The sequence below is a fragment of the Penicillium odoratum genome (genome assembly GCF_028828045.1).
Source record: "Penicillium odoratum strain IBT 22623 chromosome Unknown utg000008l_segment0_segment0, whole genome shotgun sequence".
In the NCBI taxonomy this organism is placed as follows: domain Eukaryota; kingdom Fungi; phylum Ascomycota; class Eurotiomycetes; order Eurotiales; family Aspergillaceae; genus Penicillium; species Penicillium odoratum.
Window position 1 is genome coordinate 618,640 of NW_026643150.1, and position 23,874 is coordinate 642,513.

General features: G+C 46.3%; 8 protein-coding genes across 8 annotated transcripts; 4 read left to right on the forward strand and 4 right to left on the reverse strand.

Annotated features, from left to right (window-relative positions):
* Window positions 1-747: 747 nt before the first annotated feature.
* On the forward strand, window positions 748-3,378 carry N7520_010458 (uncharacterized protein; the record flags this gene model as incomplete). The annotated part of the gene is made up of 4 exons (XM_057144391.1): window positions 748-1,177; window positions 1,229-1,290; window positions 1,374-2,838; window positions 2,885-3,378. The coding sequence occupies 4 exons, from the start codon at window positions 748-750 to the stop codon at window positions 3,376-3,378; spliced, it is 2,451 nt and encodes an 816-aa protein (XP_056990145.1).
* A 357-nt stretch (window positions 3,379-3,735) lies between these two features.
* N7520_010459 (uncharacterized protein) lies at window positions 3,736-4,279 on the forward strand (the record flags this gene model as incomplete). Its single annotated transcript, XM_057144392.1, has 3 exons — window positions 3,736-3,825; window positions 3,900-4,066; window positions 4,120-4,279. The coding sequence occupies 3 exons, from the start codon at window positions 3,736-3,738 to the stop codon at window positions 4,277-4,279; spliced, it is 417 nt and encodes a 138-aa protein (XP_056990146.1).
* Window positions 4,280-7,892: 3,613 nt separating this feature from the next.
* N7520_010460 (O-methyltransferase) lies at window positions 7,893-9,188 on the reverse strand (the record flags this gene model as incomplete). The annotated part of the gene is made up of 2 exons (XM_057144393.1): window positions 7,893-8,918; window positions 9,015-9,188. The coding sequence occupies 2 exons, from the start codon at window positions 9,186-9,188 to the stop codon at window positions 7,893-7,895; spliced, it is 1,200 nt and encodes a 399-aa protein (XP_056990147.1).
* A 1,964-nt stretch (window positions 9,189-11,152) lies between these two features.
* On the reverse strand, window positions 11,153-11,485 carry N7520_010461 (uncharacterized protein; the record flags this gene model as incomplete). Its single annotated transcript, XM_057144394.1, has 1 exon — window positions 11,153-11,485. One exon carries the CDS (start codon window positions 11,483-11,485, stop codon window positions 11,153-11,155), a length of 333 nt encoding a protein of 110 aa, XP_056990148.1.
* A 1,429-nt stretch (window positions 11,486-12,914) lies between these two features.
* N7520_010462 (cytochrome P450) lies at window positions 12,915-14,920 on the reverse strand (the record flags this gene model as incomplete). The annotated part of the gene is made up of 7 exons (XM_057144395.1): window positions 12,915-13,317; window positions 13,377-13,648; window positions 13,702-13,949; window positions 14,038-14,189; window positions 14,251-14,442; window positions 14,516-14,648; window positions 14,725-14,920. 7 exons carry the CDS (start codon window positions 14,918-14,920, stop codon window positions 12,915-12,917), a joined length of 1,596 nt encoding a protein of 531 aa, XP_056990149.1.
* A 1,304-nt stretch (window positions 14,921-16,224) lies between these two features.
* N7520_010463 (secondary metabolism biosynthetic enzyme) lies at window positions 16,225-16,872 on the forward strand (the record flags this gene model as incomplete). Its single annotated transcript, XM_057144396.1, has 1 exon — window positions 16,225-16,872. One exon carries the CDS (start codon window positions 16,225-16,227, stop codon window positions 16,870-16,872), a length of 648 nt encoding a protein of 215 aa, XP_056990150.1.
* A 1,333-nt stretch (window positions 16,873-18,205) lies between these two features.
* N7520_010464 (uncharacterized protein) lies at window positions 18,206-20,233 on the reverse strand (the record flags this gene model as incomplete). The annotated part of the gene is made up of 5 exons (XM_057144397.1): window positions 18,206-18,520; window positions 18,574-19,024; window positions 19,073-19,223; window positions 19,270-20,057; window positions 20,112-20,233. 5 exons carry the CDS (start codon window positions 20,231-20,233, stop codon window positions 18,206-18,208), a joined length of 1,827 nt encoding a protein of 608 aa, XP_056990151.1.
* A 1,162-nt stretch (window positions 20,234-21,395) lies between these two features.
* N7520_010465 (putative ATP-dependent RNA helicase (Hrh1)) lies at window positions 21,396-23,870 on the forward strand (the record flags this gene model as incomplete). Its single annotated transcript, XM_057144398.1, has 2 exons — window positions 21,396-23,483; window positions 23,538-23,870. 2 exons carry the CDS (start codon window positions 21,396-21,398, stop codon window positions 23,868-23,870), a joined length of 2,421 nt encoding a protein of 806 aa, XP_056990152.1.
* Between the last annotated feature and the right edge of the window lie 4 nt (window positions 23,871-23,874).

The window sequence follows — 23,874 nt, forward strand, 5'->3', positions numbered from 1 at the left end:
TGTCTGGTCTATACAACGTAGCACTATGCCTTCTTTTCATAAATCATTTGAAATTTTAAGAAATAGACTTGTATTCATAAGGAGTTGATTTAGCATATACTAAATTACCATAGAGCTATATGAAAGTTCTATTATTCTAGGCGCGGTCTGTTAATCATGAGATTTCTGCCTTGAATTAATAATGAAGTGATAAAGATATATATTTATAACAGAAGGTACCTAATGCATCTTTTGAGAGTAAAGAAAATTTTTATCGAATTGCACTAATTTAACAGAATATAGAGAACAATATATATAAAAGTGATTCATTTTATTCATTTAATTAGATTAGTTTACTCAGAAATCAGCCAAAAGAAGACTATAGAGTAGGAAGGCCACTGGAAGATTGAAGTTTTTCTTCTTGGCGCGATGGGTTGAAATTTTTTGACGATCTTAAACATAAGTTGGGCTGGGAATTGGGTTATTATTGGGTTTTTGGGCTTTTACTGGGTTTTGGCTGGGCTTTCTGGGTTATTACTGGGCTTTAGCTGGGCTTTCTGGGTTATTGTTGGGCTTTCTGGGTTATCTCTACATCATATGTAACTCTCTAGCCAATCAAACCTAATTCTTCTTATTACCCCCTCATCATGATTGATGTATCATGTTTATTTAACTTATTCCCTACTACCTAAAGATACTATTACTTAGTAGGTGTCTCTTTAATCAATCCTCCCTTACATTCAATATTGATCATAGAGCTAATTCATCATGTCACAAAGTCAGCACTCTAACTTCGCATCCTCAATTTATGACGGCGAGATAGATAATCTTAGCTATCTTACAACACCAAACCCCCCAGCCACTCCATCTGGTAGTCAATACACGCTTGATGCCTCCGAACAAGACTTTCTCCGACCTCTCCGACCGGTAGTTCCTTCCTCTTTTACGCGCGTTGGACCCGACCGAAGGAAAGCCTTTGTTCTCTATGAAAGAATGGCCCATAGTGAATGGGTGGACTGGTGGTTACAGACTGATTATGGGAGAAAAAGTAAGATCAACTGGGACTCAACCCGACATGCGGAGATTTGGAGCCAGTTCCACCAAGTTGCCCATAATATGGATGGTGCGCCAAAGGTAATGTGTCAACGCTGTGATGCTATCCTTGAGCATCCATACACAGTTAATCCAAAGGCAAAGGGTAAGGCGCAATACCATGGCACATCGACAATATAAAGACACCTTAAGACAGCAGGGTGTTTAAAGGCCGGGCAAGGGAAGGGGAATGAGATCACTAAATTTCTAAAGAATGGGGTATGTTCGATCATTTCTTTGATCCTATCTTCGGCCAAAGTCAGTGTCTAATATCTTAACTAATATATTTTGGGGAATACTAGAGACTACCGATGGATGATAATACGCCCCTTTCACAAGAATCATGGGAAGAAGACCTCCTCCAATTTTTAACACTTAATCGACTCCCACTTCACCTTATTGAGCATCCCTCGCTCCGGCGTCTGATTTCTCGGGCTCGCTGCGCCCTAAGCCTACCAATAATCCCCTCTGCCGATACAATCCGCCGCCGATTAACAAGCATTGTTAAAGACCGGCAAGAAGGCATACTTCGGAGATTACCAGTTGGCTCAAAGATATCAATTGCGCTTGATTGTTGGACGTCTCCCTATTCGCAGTCGTTTATGGCAATCACAGGCTATTTTATTGATGCTGATTGGAGGTACCATGAGGTACTTCTTGGCTTTAAGCCAGTTTATGGTTCGTATACAGGTGCGAATCTAAGTGGTGTGCTCCTTCAAACTCTTATGGAGCATAATATTAAAGACCGAGTGTTTGGAATCACCACGGATAACGCATCGAATAATAAGACTTTGGTTACTTCTCTCCAGCAGTCTCTCCAGCAGGCTCTCGCAGATGATGTGATTCTTCCTCGAATTCCATGCCTTGCTCACGTTATCCAGCTCAGTCTCCAGCAGCTTCTTGGCCGTATCAAGGCAAATCCATTAAATGAGTCAGCCGAGACAAAGTGGACAGAGAAGCAGTCAAGACTGGCAAAGCTTAACGCGCAGCACCAAGTACGTGAGATTTCCTATACCTTGAATAAGGTCCGCTTTCTCGCTATCTACGTCAATGCGAGTCCTCAGCGCCGGGAAATATTCTATAATCTCCAGACAACAGACGTGAAGCTAGTGCCTATCCAAGATGTGAAAACTCGATGGAATTCAACCTTCTTGATGCTTCGCCGGGCAAAGCGTCTCCGTGATATCTTTGCCCCATTCTGTACGGAGTACGACTGCGAGGAGATGCTACTAAATGACGAAGAGTGGCGCCAAGTTGACTATCTTCTTTGCATTACTGAGCCTTTCTTTGATTATACAACTCAACTGTCAAAGACTCGTGATGTCACAGCGCATTATATCTTCAAGATTTATAATAAGCTCTTTGAACACCTTGAACAGTCAATGAAACAGCTACGACGAAAGCGCGTTCCATGGAAGCAAGAGATGCTCCACGCGCTAGAAGCTGGTCGGGTTAAGCTTGATGAATATTACTCTCAAACTGGTGGTATTCAAGGACATCTCTACGCTATCAGCACAATGCTTGCGCCTGTGAACAAGTTTAAATTCTTCCTAACAAACGATTGGGATCAGGAATGGCGCGATACGTATCGCAACTCCTTCCAACAGGCACTTATTCCATACCAAGAGCAACTCTCAACGCTTAGCCAGTCCTTAGATGGAACCCGCCCGGTTGTTCAATTAAGCCCAAAGCTTGATAAAATGTTAGATGAAAGTATAGCACAACCAGAGACAGCGACTAATGAAATCACCCAGTATCTTGATAGTGGTACGTTTTTCGAATCCTTTACGATATCATACTAACTGGTTAATAGATACTATTCATCTTAGGCCTCTTGCCTTCTGGAGAGAGCACCAAACTCGCTTTCCAGCAATTGCTGCCCTTGCACGGGATACACTTTCCTTCCCGGCAACAGGTGCAGGTGTTGAACGACTCTTTAATACTGCTCGGGATATCTGTCATTATCGTCGAGGGAGACAAAAGAAGCAGACAATTGAAGAGCTAATGATGTTTCTTTGTACTTCAAGGTTTGATATTGAAGAGAAGGAGGCGAAGTATCTAGAGAAATTCTTCTCTCATATCGAGATAGAAACAGCGAAGGAAGAGAAAGATGATAAGCTTGAGGAGGTGGAATTTGACTTGATTAGTGATACTGAGGAGGCAGACGAGGAGACAAGTGATCATGTACAGCTAGATGAGGTAGATGAGCCCCAGCTTCCGGCACCTGAGAATAGTACCCAGGTACGGGCATCAGGACGGAAACGTAAGGCTCGAGAGGATGAGGTCTTTGAGTATTACTCAAAATGATTGTACATAATTTTCTCATCGGGGGGCAGCCCCCCGATGAATTTTCAATAGAATACACTATTTCTATCCTGGCATACTTTTCTTGTTGTAAAGGGAATACGCACTATTACAGGCAAAAACCGCATGATTAATGCAAAGAAAAAAAGTCACGGGTCTTGGCATGTCTGTTATGTTTGTGGCCCAAGTTGGGGGCCCGGACCCAGGCTGGGCTGGAGCTCTGGGCCCAGAGCCCAGCGCTGGGTTGGAGTCCTGGGCCCAGAACCCAACCCAGCCTGGGTTGGGCCCGGGTTGGGCCCGGGTTGAGTTGGGCTTTGCGGAAGTCTACTGTTGTATCTCAATGCTGTACTACAAGAAATCATGCGCCTGCAGCCTCCGATTGCGAACGGATTCCCTCGTGAGACCCCCACTGAAGGAGCTATCATCGATGGGAAGTTCATCCCGGGGAATGTCAGTACCAAGATTCCCCTTCAGCAATTACACTATATGAAGTATCATAAGTATCTAACGTGTGGTATTGATAGACCGTTGTCAACGTCAGCCACTTTAGCACTTATCGTTCCCGAGAGAATTTCAGCCAATCCGAAGATTACATTCCCGACCGTTGGCTTGATAATGAGAAATTCCGTGGCGATAATAAAGAGGCGTTTAAGCCATTTTCAGTTGGGCCAAGGAATTGTATCGGACAACAGTAAGTGTGAAAAGACTGAGGAATTGCAATTTTGATGCTAATCGCCCATCAAGGTTTGCTCTTGATAGTATGAAGCTCATTCTAGCACGGCTTATTTGGAAGTTCGACCTAGACCTGGCACCCGAGAGTTCTGAATGGCTTGATAGCCAAGTTGCCTTTGTGTCCTGGCACCAGCCACCTCTCATGGTGGCTTTGAGACTTCGCCCCTCATAACAGCGATGGATGGAAATTTTGAACGAAATGAACATCTCTTCATTTGATGAAAGGATGGATCGAAACGTATGTGAAAAGACGGCCTGTCTGTTACATGATTCCATCTATCTCTTGTTTTAAGTGTTGCGAGCCTTAGAACCTTCTACTTGGAATGGGACCATAGGAGAAATATGTTTTTGCCTAAGACGACCATGCCTGTAGCTTACATGAAGGATACCCTGTTACGGTTCTTTATTTCACCATCGTTAGTCCCTACCTCGATCCATCTCCACTTTTGCAGTTTTCAGTTGGCAAATGGAATTTCCATGTTGAATCAAGCGCCGAGACATTTGTCACTGTCTTTGCAATGACTGCTCTTTCAATGTCTAATTAGTATACTTCCGACGCCGCTACTCCAATGATCTACACAAATCCTGGTTTCAAGCATGGGCCCCAAAGGAGTAGGGTCTTTATCTTCGTCACAATTAACGAATATGTTGTCTGATCTAGGTCACCTACTTGGGTAGGTATTCAGGGTAAGATATAGTTGTATTGAAGGATTGAAAGAAGGAAAGGATTGAATAATGAAGCAAGTCTAAACAACTTTGCTTCTATTCTCCCTTCAAGTGTGGCTCCTTAGAGTTTGTCCTTGATTGTGCATTGATTGGTTCACATAATGGCCCAGAGGGAGTTCAAGTTCTCAAATCCTGCAGTAAACGGAAATACGTCCAGCCCTGTCTCGCCAGTAACAGATCCTCGGAATCAATTGCGGTGACGATTACGCCTCCGAGGTGAATAAATGCCGCCCGTGTCTTTCCATCCATAGAAGCAGCGGCCCCTGTAAATATAATCCAGATCAAGGCTTCTGGTGCGTTGAAGATCCAAAAAGACGTATCGACGTCCCTCAAGACTTCAAGAAGCAGCTTGATTTCATCAACATTGTCCATTTCCATTTCCTGGTGTATGAGCCCTCGAAGCTTCAGTATCTTCCAAAACAGCAGACAGGATAGTCGAGAGCAAAGATTGAGCCGCCCGGCAGCATCTTGTTCTTTCCAATCTTGCTTTAGAACCGAAGAGCCGTTTTGTTCAATTATTGAGGAATGATTTCGGAATTTCACTCTCATAGTGGCGGGATCAGTACGGACGAGGTGATCTAAATGTGATACGGCTTTGTACACATCCCGAATGAATTCCTCGACTTTGGCCTCAAACAAGGACCCGCTACCGGTAAAGCTGGCATTTGCCAGAAGATCTCGTAAGATCAAGTTTGGACGGATTGTGCTTAATATCAAGCAGTCCAAGGCTGGAGATACATCGAACACGCAAGACAAGGAAAGCATTGCTCTGCGAAACGTTAACTTTTGCATGTTTCACTAATGACAATTATACTAACAATTTGATATTACCCCACAGGGATCCTAATACGTTCATTGTTGTCACCGGCGTAGATTGTAGCATCTTGACTAATCCTTTCTGATGAACAATGGCAGAAAATCGGTCCAAGCCTATCATCTGTACATCTGCAATCAGCTGAAATTTCAAGTTGAGAGGAGACTCGTAGTAGGGCACGAAAGTATCTCACGTTGTAGTAAAGCAGGGGTATTATAGATCCCAAAGTGCTGTAGTCCAATAAAGGCGCTTCCTTTGTGAGCCGATCATTGAGTAGACGAATAACCCAAGCTTGGTGGTATAGTGTGACTGAATTATGCTTCACACCATTTATAGTATCAATAGAGACCGAGGCACTGAACATGGTAGCGTGGAATGCACAAGGATCTATCATTGAGGCTTGAATCCACTCTGTGCGGAGGTGCGAAGCCAGGGTATTGGTTGCCGACAAAGGTGAAGGCAAGGCCACAGAAGTAAGAACTGCGCGCACAATCAAAGGTTAGTCTCTCCCGACCGGCGACCTTTGGATTTCAAATTAAAGATAAGGGAGGCTCAAGTTAGATAGAGAGTTATTTGATAGTTTAGTTGCTCATCACTTACAAAATTGTAGTAATTTGGGCATGTAGGGACGGTATGGAATTGGAGGATGGAATGCAAGGCCTGGCACCTGGAAATTGCCTAGCGCCCAACTCATCTCCGAATGGTCGGGGCTGAAGTCCGTCGCTTCATTACTCGAATAATCTGGCATTAAATTGGTATTGGCGGATCTGTACTCACAACTCAAGTGTAACCTGAATCAAGATATCATCAGCTATCCTGGTCATCGATTTGAGAGAAACCAAAAATTAGACGTGATAGACCCCATTGAGGCTCAGCTAGCGCAGGGAAATTGTGTACCTCATACACCGAGAGCAGCCGGGGTATCTCCGGTCGCATTTACGTTTAGAGATCCTGCATCTTAGACAGGAGTGTGTTGACACCCTGGCCGCCACCAACCCTAAGTCTGCAGACAACCCCGCACCATCGTGCGGTGGCAATCTTTCAGATTGCGCAGCTGATGACAAGGGAATAGATTGGTACTTGCACACTCGTTGAAATCTAAAGGAGACGAAATAGGTCGTGAGTATTCATTTAAGACCAAGTCTACAGTGAAACCAAGACATACTTCTTGCACCTCGAACACGAGGGAAGCTGCTTGTCGCATTGTCTTTTGCTTGCCTTACAAGACAAACAGACAAGAGATGGGCTCGGTAATTGGATCTGTTCGCCCTCCATTGGTACCAGTCATGGAAATGCCGGGTTCGATCAGAAAAAGAGAAAACAGACCAGGATGGCCTGAGCTCGTGAAAATGACTTGGTTGCATGACTAAGTGCATTAAACCCTGCCAAGACCCAAAACTCATAAGGCATATTTTTGGGAAAAAGAAAAAGATAAGAATAAAAGAAAATCAAAACTCCTGTATACCGTATACGTCACTTGCGTCAGCAAATTACTAAACGAACCGCCGTGGGAGTCTGTTTAGTTACAGTTGAAATACGCACGTTGTAGGTCAAAATGTGCTTCCCTTCAAAGTCTATTTTGCAACCTTAGTTTTATGTTTCTCATGTCCTCCTCTACAGTAGCCCTTGAAATGCTGGTGGCGGTTTTTTGGACGACTGAAAATTTGCCCGACGCTCGGCGAATCAGCGATGTTAAGCGAAACATGCTACTAGAGCGGTCTGTTGACAATCATCAAACAACACCATCAAGTCTCCTTTGCTATTATTACAAAACTTGCTACTTAAGCCAACCGAAACCTCTCATTGCTAATGCTTCACAACTCTTCAGATCACATGAGTCCAGTTCCGGACCCTCTGGCCCCCTAAATGCAGCCCCACTTGCGGCCGCAGAGCCCGCTGAATGCAACAGACTTGCTCTATGCCATGAGATTAATTTTTTCGTTCTTCCCCGTCCCACCCGGCTTGGATCCCAGTATGGTTAGTATTTGAAACCATGAGGAGTAGACAAAAACTACACAGACAGTCATTTCTAATGGGCTTTGATTTGGATTGCATAAATACGGGAGATATACATACCTAATCCTTCTCATAACCGCTTGCCGTGTCTCTCCTTTGAAATGCGAGATACTAACCAACCAACTACAGTACTGATGTTTGCTCTTTTAATGGGTAGCACTAATCCATATGCAATCAAGTTCACTGCAAAGGTCTCTCTGATAACACAACTAGCCGCCATAATCTAGGCTCAGGCCAATTCTGTCTCGATTAGACTTTCCGCAACACCTGGACAGCAAAATGTTTTGACTATCCTCAGCTTAGCCTTCGTCAAAAGACTCATCAATTCAGCCTCAGTTCTTTCTCTGACGCCGAAATGCGCCAACATCATTAGATCCATACTAGTCGCTGCTAGCGTTGGCTCCTCTTCATTGACGACAATCTCATTCAGTAAAACCCTCGAGTAGCCCTTCTCCAAAGCAGGTACCAAGTTCTCTAGTATCTTAACGCTATCTTCATCGCCCCAGTCATGCAGAATAGAATGAAGGTAGTAGACACGTGCACCCTTGATAGGCTGTGGCGTAAAGAAGTTGTGGACTTCCGCTTGGAAGCATTGATTGGGGCCTTGAGCTAACACACTAGCAATAACAGGCTCCCGATCTTGGATCACAATCTTTCCTGGATGATCTGTATATTGTGCGGCGAAGCTAGCAGCATCATGACCCCTTCCGCCACCGACGTCGACAAGGAGGATATTACTGATGGAGGAATTGAAACCATCGATAATGCGTTCGCTCACGGGGTAAAAGTCGTACCAATTTGGCTTGCCTGCACGATATGCGCTCATGAAGGAGTCAAAATGGTGAAGATGTGAGGGCGTTGCGACAAGCCATTCAAAGAATGGTAGCTGGGTTTTGTGTCCCTCGTGGAATGGTAGATCGGTTCCATCAGTTAATGGGGACTTGTATCCGTTTTTCTTGAAATAATCTGGAAATGCGTTGACAGAAGGACGAACAACATCGTAGCAGTAGCAGATACCATGCTGAAAGTTATCCGCTGCGAGATCGTTGCTCATCCTTGTGGCGTGAAATGCACCCTTGTCGAATGTTATAAGTTTCATGGCCACCAGGTGTCTCGCTAGGCCTGACAAGAGGGTAGGATCAACCGCCGTCTTTTGGGATAAAGAAGAAAGTCCCAGGCCCGCATTTCCCGATTCTTGCAGGTGCTGAAAAAGCTTGACGTCCACTGCGAGGCGTACTATAGCTGATTGAGCGGGCTATCATGCAATCCAAGTCAGTTTATCACGCAATGTACACTCTAAAGTTATCATGACCAGCGTGATTGATCTCGAGGGATCTTAGTAGTTCCTTACTTCTGCCCAGAATGTGCGCTGGATAAACTCGCTCGGAATCTCCAGTGCTGCAATCAGCGCGCGGCTGTGGTCGATAAGACATTCCCTCGAGCCAGCCTTTTTCTGGTCAAATGCTATACGTGCGGAGGAAATCGCGTCCAAAATTGCAGATACGAATTGGGATGGTATGGCCATGATATGTTGAGGTCAGAAGAGGTAGAACTGGAAACGTCGTACCACTCAATGAAGGCAAAGCTCAGTGTCAGCTGGGGGGAAAAAACATCCTTAAAAGGAAAGTCTGCTTTCTGAATATCTGTTGCGTATCTCATTGGAGCGGCTCTCAGCCGTTCCTCTCACCTTGAGCAGTTTTTTTTTGAAAGCCTGATTTGTGGTTAGTTCAGAAGTTAGCACATCTATAGGCTTCTGAAACCCTCGAATGACCCTCTGGGTACTAATTTTGGTTGAACCCGCACCTGCATCCGCATTTGCATATCTCACATAAAATACACTAGATTAGAGTCATCGCCCTACGTGGACCAATCGATTTGTCTCGATTTACCGCTTAAAGACTGGGATGGAGCCCGTTGATTGGGTAAGTCATGAGGCAAGTATTTGCGAGCCAATCAGGAGAATGGTCAGGGAGTGGGGCATTGTTATCAACAGACAAATCAAGACTAAATTGCTAGTTTCCTGAGGTCTCATACCCTGATTATGAATGTGGAAAACTAGAAATCTTTCGAAAAATTGAGCTTAAATTCATACGTGTTGAAAAGGCTTTCAAAGAGAGATTTGGTAAACCTTGATTCAAAAACCCTTAACATTTTTCAACAAGCGTTAAGATTCTCCTTTAAGAATTCAAATCAAGACCTTGAAGGTATTATTCAGACTAAGGGAATTTAGAGTGGATATCACTGGCGAGATCTAAAGTTGAGTCAACGAGTATTTCACCTGCCTAATCATCCACCTACCTTTTTGCCCCATGGATCAGTCAGCCACACTTGTCAATCCGTTCTCTGGCTCATTAAGTAATAGCAGTCATTTTGCTAGGAGATATTATCTTCGCGACTTGTATTACCTTGACATAAGGCATCTTGTGGTCGTTCTCCAACTCAAGAAAATGCTTACCACAATATCAGCTCCTTATCAAAGTCACGGGCTTTCAGTGGTTTCAAGGGGATCATCTACACATATATAACCTTGCAATTACAAGGCTCCAAATAATAAAGGGGCTTGCTGTGCTCCATGCATGATTTGGACTTTTACAGTACCGTTTCAGTTTGTAACTTATCCTCTGAAAATATGCCGCTTGGATGTGCCTGTATTACTATATGTGGAATCCAATAGCTCCTTGTAGATGCCATCCACAGCTGTCACCATCCAATCCATATCTCAGGCTGAAAAGGACCTATGCGTTATCCAGGCGAGCAGGGTGGATACAAGCAAAGGACACCGCAATGAACGCTCTCGATGATTCGAGGTGACTATATCATCAGGTGCAATTCTTAGTTGACGAAGCAAGCACGGCCTAGGCACCTGAGCGATATAGTTCCGTGTGGGCTATAGAGATAATGCTGGTGAGATGACAGAATTTTATAACCGATTCATTTGCTTTTTAAACATCCTGGAATTTTTGCGTCCCATGCTTTGTTGAATCTCGGATGACAAAATACTGAAGTGTGATCTACTAGGAAACTAAAGATGATGATCGACATTCCTACTATAAGACTTGGGTCAATTCTGAGGCATCATCCAGTCAAGAGGAGAAAGAGATGTACTTTGCTTCGTGTTTGACATTTTTTGATACTTCTGAATTTCGAAAAGCTTTGGTGAAGGGCAAGATTGGCAATGGTGGGGGCTCAAAGTGCTCGGATAAGCACGCGGGGAATGGATAGTACGTAGTGCTTACAATGCTGGCGCGAATCGGACTACGCTACAGCCTAACCAAGTTCAGTCGGAAGAACCAAATCAAACACTATGCCCGAAGTATACGATATTTACAAATATATTCTCCCGAAATCTAATGAAGTTGAATTCATACTGACACTATGGTCAAGCTAGATTTCCTAATCATATTCATCACCTCCTGCAGAATTTGTCTGCAACCTCCAAAGCTCGATAGCATTTGCGTCCCGCAGCTTATGCAATGCTCTGCAATGCTCTTATTTGAAGCAAAGGACCGAGTACACCCATCCAATGTTCGAGTTGGTGCAACCCCAGTCTTTACCCTTGTGATGACCAACATTCTGCGACGAACCGCTGCAGTCCTTTCCAGTGAACAAGGTGCAATAGGTGCCGCTATCCTCGCCGGTACTAATACCAAACGAAGCAGCACCGCTGTTCAGGTTGGTGCAAGTCCCCTCGATGCTGGCTCCCAGGCCTTGGAAGGCGTTGCAGCCACAGCCATCACAGGTGTAGGCGTAGAACGAGTCGGCGGCTGCCAGAGATCCGTAGCTGGCCAAGAGAATGGAAGGGAGAAGAGACTTGAATTGCATGGCTGAAGGGTTTGGTCAGTGACGATGCCGACGATTTATACTGACTATGTACTTACTGCCGGTATTTGAGCTTCTACTAAGGTAGACTTTTTGAAGACTGATGATTGATGATTGATGATTGATGATTGATGATTGCTGATTGTGTGTTGTGTGTTGTGAACTGGAACTGATGATATTATTGAAATCACTGAAGGGGGCCTGGCTTTTATAGACAAATTTGACGTGAAAGTACGTTCCTTTTTCTACCTTTGGTGGCGAGCCTAGATCGATCAAATTGGAAAGTGCTCTTGAACTGCGAAGTTTAGCCAGGTAAGGCGACCCATTTACCTATTCAAGATACCTTGGTGTGGATCTAGGCTTGATTCCTTCTAGGTAAGTTGTATAGTTGACATGATGCTAGTCAGCTGAGCTATATTAAACATTCCTGGTGCCTGGCTATATCGTACTAGAGCCAGAGGACCTGCTACATCCAGTTAGCTAATTCGAAGCCATTGCCATTTCAAGATGTACTGATTTTTATGCTCAGGAATTTTCAGTGGAGTGTTTTGGATCGACGCTGGTCAAGTAAGTCGAAACAGTTGCCTATTGAAGATGCCCTGGACCCTTCTATATTTTTGGCCAACCATAGGAGAGCGGTAAAGTTGAGACTGGCGCTAGTGAATGATAAGGCCCGGGCGGCTTATCTCAGATCAATTGTGGACCCTGCAGGAACTAGGGGAAGTGTAGATCCTCTACCCCATATTCCATTTTCGTCACTAAATCAAGGTCTCGTGGCGACTCGGTATGTCGGGCATCCCCTTGATTAGAATGAGATGCCGTCATTGGGAAGAATGTGGAGAGATAAGTTTACATTCAACAATTTTCAGTGGTGGATTACGTCTAGTTCGCTATTACTAACAGTATCGATGGCATCTTTTTCCGATGATATCCACTTGCTAGCTTTAGTCCGACACTATGCTGACAAGCAAAATGCTGTGTACCGCATTATGTGGTCTATTGGGTGTTAGGGGTCCGCAGTTGCGTCCGCATGTGCCGCAGGACTGAAGCTAAGCCACGTGTCGCTGGTACCTCAGCCACTCTAAGAAAAGCACTATGTACTGAATTATCTACAAAATTGAATACAGGGAACAATCTAAGAAGAACAAACTAACGCGTATGGATCTAATGCAAGAAGGCAAAAAAGCAATGCATCATCCGTAAATCCAACACGGGCCTCGTCGATGGCAACGACGAATTCTACCACTAGACCAATGATACTTAGTAATGTGAAAGAGGATCTTAGTTTTAGTTTATTAAGTTACTAGATTATCAGACTCCTACAAGACACTCCCTACATCACACACGCTAGGAGACACCAAAATCCTCAAGGCCATTCATTGTGGGAATTTTCCAGGCTCACATAAGCAATCCATGAATCCTTACAAGATCCTTAAAATCGGATTTTATCCAACTCAGAACCATCACCTTGCTCCCACGGGTGTTCCTGCTCGACGGCCAATATCAGTGCTTCATGCGAAGCGCTCCGAGGCACGACCTGCAGCTTGCACGGGACCGGATGGCTGATGACCCCAGGCTGGAATTCTGCTTTTACATCCACCTCAACACCACTCCCACTCTCTACAGGTTTGCTAATTTTGAACCCTGCGAGGCACTTTGCAACACTGATCCATACTGTAGTATCTGCCAAAATTCGACCAGGGCAGACGCGACGCCCAAAGCCGAACACAAGATTGTGCGGATCTGTTTCAGGTTCCCGGCCATCGTTCTCCAAGAAGCGCTCTGGCTTAAAGGCCAGGGGGTCTTGATACAACACGGGATCATGCATCATACCCCTATGATGCAAGTTAAAATGTATATCTTAGTGGAACCTTGAGAAAAGAAGAGAACTCACCAAATATTTGGCATAAGAAGAGAACCTTTGGGGATATAATATCCATCGTACATATCGTCGGCCGTGGACATATGTGGGACCCCCATTGGTACTACAGCGTGCCAACGGAAGACCTCCTTTACTACTGCACTGACATAAGGCAGGCGGTCACGGTCTGCTAAGGTAGGGAGTTGACTGGTCCCGATCACCCGATCAATCTCATCCTGTGCCTTTTGTTGGACCTCTGGATTCAATGCCATAGTGAGGAAAAAGGTCCCAATTGAAGACACAGTCTGATTCACGTTAGTGAGAGCACCAGTCATAGGGAGGCAAGGGAGTATCCTACAGTATCGGCACCTCCGCCATAAAGCGATGCAGTTGTCCATCTGGCAACCAGCTCCTCCTCTGATCCCGGAGATGGAATCCCCTTTAATTTAAATATATCGGAGAGAAACGAGGGCTCATATCTACCACCTTCCATCCGCTTCTGAACAAGAGCGTAAGGTTTTTTTGCAACATCTTCAAGACTTCTCCTCCACTCCTGTGCGGTTCGTTTGAATCCAGCCCCCGGAAACCAGGATGGTAAGTATTTCACTGAGCTGGCATTAGCTTGGGGAAGAAAGCTTGAGGAAGAAAGCTTGAGGAAGAAAGCAGATAAAAGGGATTTTCAGGCTTTACTTACATGCCGGTATGATATCTACAAGCCAAGTACCTGGTGTTGATGCGAGTGAGAATTGCTCAAGGGCTACATTGACAAGATTCACCAGTAGATCTTGTTTGTGCGGCTCAACCCTATAACCATATGTTATTCGAAGAATAACCGCCCCAGCCTCACTATAGAATCCCGTTATTATATGAGTGCTTTCTCTTTTTGGATATAAGGGAAATTACTAACGTCTGGATGTGCTGCGTGATGTTATCTTGGTCCTTCAGAATACGCCACAAAAGGCGATGGGCTTCGACCTCCTGCAATGGAGCATACTGTAAAGCGACCTTCCGTGAGCCAAAATATGGCTTGAGAATCTTCCGATATGCTTTGAAACGGTCCGTGTACGGCTGCATAGATAAAGCATGCCCCCAACCCACCCTACTACTTTGTCAATATTCGGTCCGATGACTGGGTCCTGGTGCTGCAATTTGAAAGGGGATTTCCAACTGACATCTCAGAAGCAAAAACCATATGCGGCCGTGAGGAGTACAGCGAGGCGCGTTTGCGCAACAGTTCTGATGCTATCTGTGCATCATTTAAGATTACGATAGTCTGTCCCATCACGGTGACGGAGCTGATCGGCCCTACAAAAGCATCTCTAATCAGCAAAAGCCCCGGAGAAGAATGAAGACTCGATCAACCGGAGCTTCTTGAGCCTACCATAGAGATCTTTATGCTTGAGCCAATGCATCCAATCCTGCACGCCTGCAGGCGGCAGGTCGGCGATGTTGCCCACGATTGGCTTAGGCTGTGGCCCGGGGGGCAGTGGCCCTAAGGGCTTTTTACGTTCCACCCATAGTTTCGTGGTATAAAGAGCGAGTAGCCCCAGTATAGCCTTCAGGAGCGCGTTGAACATGTTGACAGGTCACAAAATGTGAAAGCGGGAATGAAAGCTTAGTAAAGAGGAATACTAAAGTCCCAATCGTACATACGTACGAGCCTAACAATAGTTCTTATACTTGATTTTGCTCTCTGGTACTTTTGGCATTTGGCAACAAATTGCGTTTATGTACCCACGAGAGTGCTTTCGCGGTGGTTCCCGCAGCTCGAGAGTGCCGAACGAACCACGAGTGTCCGATATCTGGAATACACTTTGGGGAGACCTGGACCGCTCTTTCAAACACCGTGAGACGAACGGAATTGGCATTGTGAAATGCAAGACACTGCATGGTTCTTCATACAAGACAAGTGATCTGATTGGGACAATAATGTGAAGGATTTCAGACCGTCGCAAATAATTGCTCATCATCGGTGATCTTCTCCCTCTGAATACCATCAGTAAGACAGGTCATAACCAATTGGAAACAACGGGTCTCTTTAGGGGTCCGCTGATGCGTCCGCACCTGCGTCCGCATCTGCGTCCACACGTGCCGCATGTGCCGCAATATCCAGTCAGCAGCACTGGCCCTGTCGTACATACGCGCTCTTTGGTGGCGCCGTGGTGGGGGACTAGTGGATCAGCAATTTAATAGCCAGAATTCGCCAATGCCCTTGCCATTGAAGAAATGTCGAGTTTTTCATGGAGGCAATAATAACCGGAATGAGATTCCTGCAGCTAGTAAGAAGAATTTGGTCAAGATAACCAACTCCACGGGACGAGATACATGAAAGTGACAGGTGGCAGCTGACTTTGCCAAGGCTTCCCCGCGCACAAGGTGCAAAGGATCACACTTGTCATTACATAGTGCGATTCCGTGGCTTCGATATGCACTGCAAGCCTTAAAAAGCCAATGTAGAAATCCCTCCACTATCGCGAGTCCCTCCCTGAGTCAGAGACTCAGAGTTCCACTCTGGCCTATTGGAGTGCTGCGGTTCAAATATAAGATGGCTTCCTTCCCCTAATACAACTATACCATCCGATCTTCGGCAAACTATTCCTACTATCTTCATCATGACCGTTGTGGAAGTCACCAGCAAGTTCAATCCAGCGCAGTTTTTGTCTGATTTCAGAAAGACTTCTGAGGCCATCGGTGCCTCTTATTCGGAGTCCTCCATCCTGAAATCTCTACAGACATTCAAATCTTGCTTTCAGGACGCTACGGTAATCTGGCGCACCACAGATCGAGAAAATGATCCCGTCAATTATCGATTCTACCTTCAGCGGAGATTAGACACCATTAAAATTGCCGCCAAAGCCGCTACATCGATCCGGACAACCAGATGGCCCGACTAATAAATTCCTGGAGTGCACTGTACAATGAAGATACCGAGCAGTGGTGCGACTTTCATCCCGAGACGGGTTTGGTCAAAACCTGGGTGAACTTGAAAGGTCCACGCCCAGTCGACAGCATTCTCAGCGCATCAGAAGTCTCAGAATCCGTCCGGGCCCATGGGCCAGCATTCCATCGCCTAGGCTTAAAGCTGGTAAGGTTCGTCGCCGTTGATTACGAAGGATCTACCATGAATATGTATTTCACCGCGCCTGGGCCGGTTTCTGAGACCCAGGCTGCACAGTACACTGGAATGGCTCAATGCACACCTCCCACCTCGCAAGAGTTTCGGGATATGCAATCATTCTTGAATCCTCAAGGCTTTTCCTTTGCTGTCACAATGGACTACAAGACAGGAGCTATCAAACGGGTGGCTTTCTATGCCTTGAGCCTCCCACAAAATGAGTTACCTGCTGTGAATGACCGGGTGCGAACCTTCTTTACGGAGGCACCGTCATACGACAAACACCCAACAAGAATTATTGCTTGGTCCTTTGGATTGGGAGATAACAAGTACACGAAAGCCGAGTCAAGTTATGTGGGGGACCTTGCCACCGTGTTGAAAGATGTCGACTCTCCCCTAATTTCGAGAAATTAAAAATTTCGGCGGGTCCGTTCTTAGCCATGAGCTGTCCATCCGGCCCTCTAGGACGCCTGTCATTAAGGTCAATCAATGGGCAGTACTTTATACTCTACAGCCAAAGGTTTAGCTTTGCCGATGCTTCTTTTAGCGCTGGGAGTAGATATACGAGAGCACACCTCTCTTCTCTGTATCTTTTCCTTCCCCTTACCTCCGTATCTCCAGGGCCGCCTTACGGAACAACCGATTCCTATTCGCGGGCACTTTTTTCCATCTTATCTAAGTCCTGATTCCCGGGTCCTGACTTGACACTCTCTTTTCCAGGCGATTCAGCTGAGCAATACCGCCTCGATAAAACCCGTGATTACCAGTGGAGTTTAAGTATTCGCTCATTTTACTAGTGAAGGATGGATACTAAATTGATAGGCGACTGTTGAAAGAGGAGTACTAGTCTTGTTCTTCGTATTGATATTTATTGGAGTAAGCACCCTTCAATATGATAGGCCCGGGTCAAAACGGTATGTAGATCTTATAAAAGCTAATTGATAGTGTTTTAGTAAGACTACATGTATAGGAGGGTAACGGTGAATTAATAGTTGATAGATAGATCTTTTTAGTTCTAGTGCACATTCATTTGAGTACTCTGGACTATTTATTATAGGCGCGCTCAAAAAGTGCGCATAACAAGGATCGATTCTGGGACCTCCAAAATCAAGAAAATTGATGGCTCAGGTTGCATTTGGATAAATCGCATTTGTATACAGTCGTCCACACAAAACAACCTTCCCCCGATGCCAACTCCGCCACATCGAAAAAAGACATTTCAAGACGAACAGACGCTAAGATACAATAATTATCAAGATTCAAAAGAAGATAGCTCTGATCTCAGCCTCTGAGATAAAGAATATGAAGCTATTTACCCCGGGGAAGTAGGTTAAAAAGCTTGAAAACTTCTATTCGTTATCTCAGATTCCCAAATAGGCAATTAATCCCTTTTCTTTTTTAAAAGAAAGATCATGGGTAAGCTGATGCAGGGGTAATCCATGGGTAGAACGCCTACTTGCTGGGGTCGTCAACGTGTGACAGACTGATTACCCCTGTCTAAACCATGTCCTTGAGAGCAGACATCCAATCCCGTGGTCTCTCCTTTTTTGTTGATGCTCAAAATTTCTGTATATGCACTGAATTCATCAATTGGTCTGGGGCAAACTCTAGCGATTTGTACCAAACCCGTGGCATACGCATTAATGATCCAAAATAATTCCAGGCGCTGTGGACTGTTTGCTCAAGTCCATTAATTATCATTGGGGATATTTCGCGATATATACAAAAAAGGCAGAATTCACCATTCTCAACTCCTCCAGTTGATGAGTGTTTCCTCATCGTCGTCCACAATTACCACCATCCAAACTCCTACTTTTCCATTACTGGCAATCAGAGGTGTGCAGTGAACCCAGCGATTGCGACCCTCGGGGTTGAAGCGAGTGACCCATTTGATACGTGCTGTCACACTGCGTCCGTGCATCATTGCCTCGACAAGCTCCTCCTTGACAGCAGCAGAGCTACCAATGCGAGAAAGGAACGATGACTGAAGCATTCCGGGGATTTGAAGAGACGGCGAGGTAAACAAGACGCGAAGGGAAGGGTATGGCCGAACAAGCAAATACTGAAATACCAATAAGCCTTTGACAGAAGTGATGCCGGGAATGAATGACTTACGTTCTCATAGACACCGGAAAGAGCACCACTTCGCATTGGCGACTTCATATCGCGCAGACGAATCGCTTCCGTCTCGCTGTCCATTGATACACCACCACTTGAGCCGCCACGCTGGAGCCAAGTTCTATGGCCCCTCATCGTTGCCCTGTTGTGAGATGGCTGGAAGAGGTCGCCACCATGCTCTTGAACCGAGTTCAATTCGCGAGGACTGAAGAGTTCACATAGTTCCTGGAACTCGTCTTTGTGTTTGAGTTCAGGCATCTCTGCCACGCTTTCCTCGTCTGCATTCCGATATCTGCATTGCAGTTCGATCAGTGACTCCATCTGCGCACCATCCAGTGCTAATCCTGACACGTCGATTTGTGCACCGATAAAGTACTTCACGCGACCTTGGCTGTCGCAGAGAGGAGAACATTGGAGAAGGTTCATGAATGGAGAGCCATCGCGGCGACTGGAGTATGTTAACATCATGAGAAGTTTTGGTAGGGAGGGTACGTACTAGTTGAGGAACAATTCCGAATGATGGCGGCACTCTTTAATTGCTTCTCGAAGACGTCGAACGCTGTTTGGATTTGTCTTCGGCCCTTGTAAGAATCGACAGTTACGCCCCAGAACATAGTCCATGCCATATTGTGTTGTTCGATGAAACTCTGCTTATGTTAGATTTGAGCCTCAATCTGAAGACCGCAGACAAACCTTCCGATGCAAAAATGATAGGATTATCAGGCCGTGTCGGATCCGTCAGGCAAAAGACCTCCGCTAACGCATTTGATGTATCTCGAAACTTCATTGGCAGTGTACCTCGAACCCGTTCCTCAACAATCTTGCTGGTGATAGTGATGCACCTAGATGTGATGAACGCGGGAAGTTCCTCGGCTGTCAAAGCGCGCAGTCCATCTTCAACTCGTTGTTCCAGAGCTTTATTCACGGTGACACCCACGGCTTCACTGTCCTTTTGAACATTCGTAATAGCGGCAGGGGGAACATCAACGGATAAGCGGACGAGCGCATTGGCGAATTCGATCGCCTTGAGCGCTTTGGTCGCGTTGAGGTAGTAGGTAAGAGTCGAGATAGATCGCGGCCGTTCTTCTAGGAGAAATTCGCGAAAACGAGCCAGGTAGCGTGGATTGTTCAGAATATGTAACATGTGCTCAGTGCCGAACATGACATCGGAGACCCGCTCCAGCTTGTGGAGTGGCGCCTCGTCGCCTTCAAAAGGCGCAATCAAGTCATAGGAAGCGCCTTCAGCTCCTTCCTCGTTGACGGGGTGGAACTCTTCAGCGTCCTCATAAGGGTTCGTTTGTTGGAGCAGAGGGAGGTCAGTTGTGATGCCCATACCCATGGTGAGCTCATTTGTTGTCACGGTTCGTCGCATATTCTTGATAGAAGTCCTGGGAGTGGGGTAGACTGTCTCTTCGGCTATGGCGTCGAGATTTTGATTCCGAATCGGCGGTTGAGGAAAATCATCCAGGATTTGACCATTTCTTGAATTGCGATTAGCGGTGAAGTGACCAGACGGTGTAAAATCCATTCCTTACCGTGAAGATCGACCCGATTCAGAGACCCATTCGTGATACTCGTCCGGTAACGTCTCCGTGAATGAACGCAGAGATTCAGCATCAGGACTGGTCAATCCAGCATGGAAATCTATAGTCGACATGATTAGGACGGAAAAAGGAAATAATTTTTCTTCTCCTTTGACAGCACAGCTGAGGAAGCTGGGGATTTTACCTTTTCTTTAACAGTCTAGTCCAACTTTGGTAATTGGACGTGCTTATTGATGCATCAATTGATCGACTATGTTCCAGTTGGAACTTTAGTACTGTGCATAGAAAACAATGCACCTGGAAGTGCTTGACATGGAAGGCAAGACAACACTTGCGGGTGTAAGTGGTAGGTCACAATTGCAAAAAACAAGCGATCGATCGATACGCGGCGGCTGGTCCACAAGAGATCGGAGTCGATTTGGACCGGTGATGCAATTGTGCAGCGAAGGGTTTGGTCCAATGCCCCTTTAAAGTAGAACAATGCGTTGATCTGCGGCTGTTTCCGAGTCTATCGAATTTTACATTTCGCGGCAAGACTTTTGACGTAGCGCCGTGTTCGTGGTGATTGGCTTGAATGGCTTGCATGGTTTTGGATACACCGAACCGCAACATGAATCCTTTACATTTGCCATATGCCCGTGGGGCGAAAGAAATTGGGATTCTTTTGGATTTAATGATTGGTGTGGAAATGGTTGTACTGCATTCGGGGACTGTTTAAGCATCATCCGTAGTGAATCTATCCAGTCGCTTCCCCGTACATACTGCTTCACCCCTACGTTCGGAGATCTTCTCGGCAAAAGTACAGGGGTCTGACCGCTGGCGCAGACGGAATTCGGGTCTAGATTCGTAGTTCTGACAGGGGCTGACCCGAATGCTCGGGTCAAAAAAGTAGAGATCGACGACTATTAAACAATGTGGTTCATTGGCTGTGAACTTGTGATTGTGCGGACAATGAACTGATCGAAGCTGTTAGGTACAAGGTTTGACATTCTCCACTTGTCCATACATCCACCGACTGATCTATCTAGGTGGGGGTAACGAGGCAACCTTTACTGTATCGGATCATATGCAGGATAGTGGAATGCAATTAACTGATTATAGAAATATATTCGTGGAAGATGAGTTGAGTGACAAATCCTACTTAGTGACTAATCCATAAATCTTCCATATGCTTATAGAAATGATTCAGATAAGATAACGTATCTCCTTATCGATAAGAGAAAATTTTCGGGATATGATTAGCGGTGTCACTTTAGTGTTGACGCCCCATTCACAATGCCCGAAAAAGTCCACACTCATTTTGGTGGTGAGGAGTCTGCTCCTAAGCAGATTTCACTCACCGCGCCTCCCACCACTGAAGAAACTGCCCGGAAGAAGAAGCGGGCTAACAAACGGAAGCGCGACGAGTCCGAACCCCAACCGCCTCGCGATCATGAATCCATTCAAACGAAGCCCACTCCTGCCCCTGCATTCCAGGAGGAACCCGAACCGGAAGCGAAAGTAACAGATATCTCTCAAGCACCATTAAATAAGAGCGCGCTCAATGGGAAGCCCAAACACAAGCCTAAATCCTTCATCGATCCCAAGACCAATTTCACATCTCTCCGCGAAAAAGCCAATGCTCTCTACGAAATACGAAAGAAACTCCCAATTTTCGCCCATGCAAACGAGATCCGGGAAAATCTTCGTGAACAGGATGTTATGCTTTTGGTCGGTGAGACTGGTAGCGGAAAGAGTACCCAGATCCCCCAGTTCCTGGTGAACGAATTCTGGTGCCGGCCGACACCAGCCAAGGTACCGCAGAAGGATGGATCAGTCAAATCGATGATGGTTGGTGGTTGTATTGCGATCACACAGCCGCGACGAGTGGCCGCTATCTCTCTGGCCCGCCGTGTGGCAGAGGAGATGGGAACACCACTTGGATCATCATCGCCAGCGAGTAAGGTCGGTTACTCGGTACGATTCGATACATCCACTTCGCCGAGTACCCGGGTCAAATACTTGACTGAAGGAATGCTTCTGCAAGAAATGTTGCATGACCCGTGGCTTACTAAGTACAGCGCGATTGTAGTAGATGAGGTTCACGAACGCGGTGTCAATGTTGATCTAACTACGGGGTTCTTGCGGAACTTGGTGTCTGGGAAGCGGGAAGGCCGTGGGGGAGTCCCCTTGAAAGTGGTGGTCATGAGTGCTACAGCAGATATGGAGAGTCTACTTGGCTTCTTCCAGGAAGGATTCAAAGACCAGCTCCAACTCCAGAACGGGACCAAAAATGCCACGGAAGGGCAGAAAGATGACGAGAGCTCTAAGCAGATCTCAGTCTGTCACATCAAGGGTCGACAATTTCCTGTGAAAACTATATACGCACCAGAGCCCGTCCATGACTACGTTGATGCAGCTCTCAAGGTCATCTTTCAGATCCACTACAAGGAGCCGATGCCTGGTGACATTCTTGTCTTCTTGACTGGTCAAGAGACGGTGGAAGCTCTGGAGAACCTGGTCAATGAATATGCCACCGGAATGGATCCCAATCTACCACGGATTCAAGTCCTCCCGCTCTTTGCAGCCCTTCCTCAAGCTGCCCAACAGCGAGTCTTTGCTCCTGCACCACCCCGGACTCGTAAAGTTATCCTGGCAACTAACATCGCTGAAACATCCGTGACGGTGTCTGGAGTGCGATATGTCGTGGATTGCGGCAAGGCCAAGGTCAAACAATTCCGCACCCGGCTTGGCCTGGATTCCCTGCTAGTGAAACCCATCTCCAAATCCGCCGCCATCCAGCGAAAGGGTCGTGCTGGTCGTGAAGCACCCGGCCAGTGTTTCCGCCTGTACACCGAGAGTGACTACCTGAAACTTGACGAAACTAATACCCCCGAGATCCTCCGATGTGATTTGAGTCAGGCACTCCTCAATATGAAGGCTCGTGGTGTCGACGACATTGCCCGATTCCCCTTTTTGACACTGCCACCGCGTGAGGCACTGGAGAAGGCCCTGCTCCACTTGCTAAATATTGACGCGTTGAACGAGTCCGGTGGTATCAGTGAGGTCGGCTTGAAGATCGCCAAGCTGCCCCTGACTCCCACCCTTGGACGAGTCTTGTTGGCGGCGTCGGAAAACGGCGCTGAATGTTTGATTGATGTGATTGACATTATCTCTTGTCTCAGTGTGGAAAACATCTTCCTGAACACTACCTCTGAGGAAAAGAAGGAAGCAGCCGAGATCGCCCGTCGGGATCTTTATCGACGCGAAGGAGATCATATGACGATGCTGTCAACGGTTCGGGCCTATGCGGGTGAGAATGCTGACCGAAAGGCGTGGGCCGAGCGGCACCTGGTGTCGCATCGTGCGATGCAGTCCGTCATGGTACGTTTCTATCGCGTTTACGAATTTTTGAATAGCCAAGCTGATAATGATTAGGATGTTCGGAAACAACTACGGACCCAATGCCGCCAAGCAAAACTCTTACCTCGTGATGACCAAATCAACCAACATTATGATCCGTCGCCGGTGCATATCTTGCAGAGCTTCCTCTGTGGCTTTGCGACAAACACCGCTCGTCTTGTGCCCGACGGGAGCTATCGTACGGTGGTCGGCAACCAGACTGTTGCGATCCACCCCTCGAGCGTCTTATTCGGCAAAAAGGTCGAGGCCATCATGTATAACGAATTTGTGTTCACGAACCGCAGTTACGCGCGGGGTGTGAGCGCCGTACAGATGGACTGGGTTGGCGAGGCCCTTGCTGGCCAGTGAAACC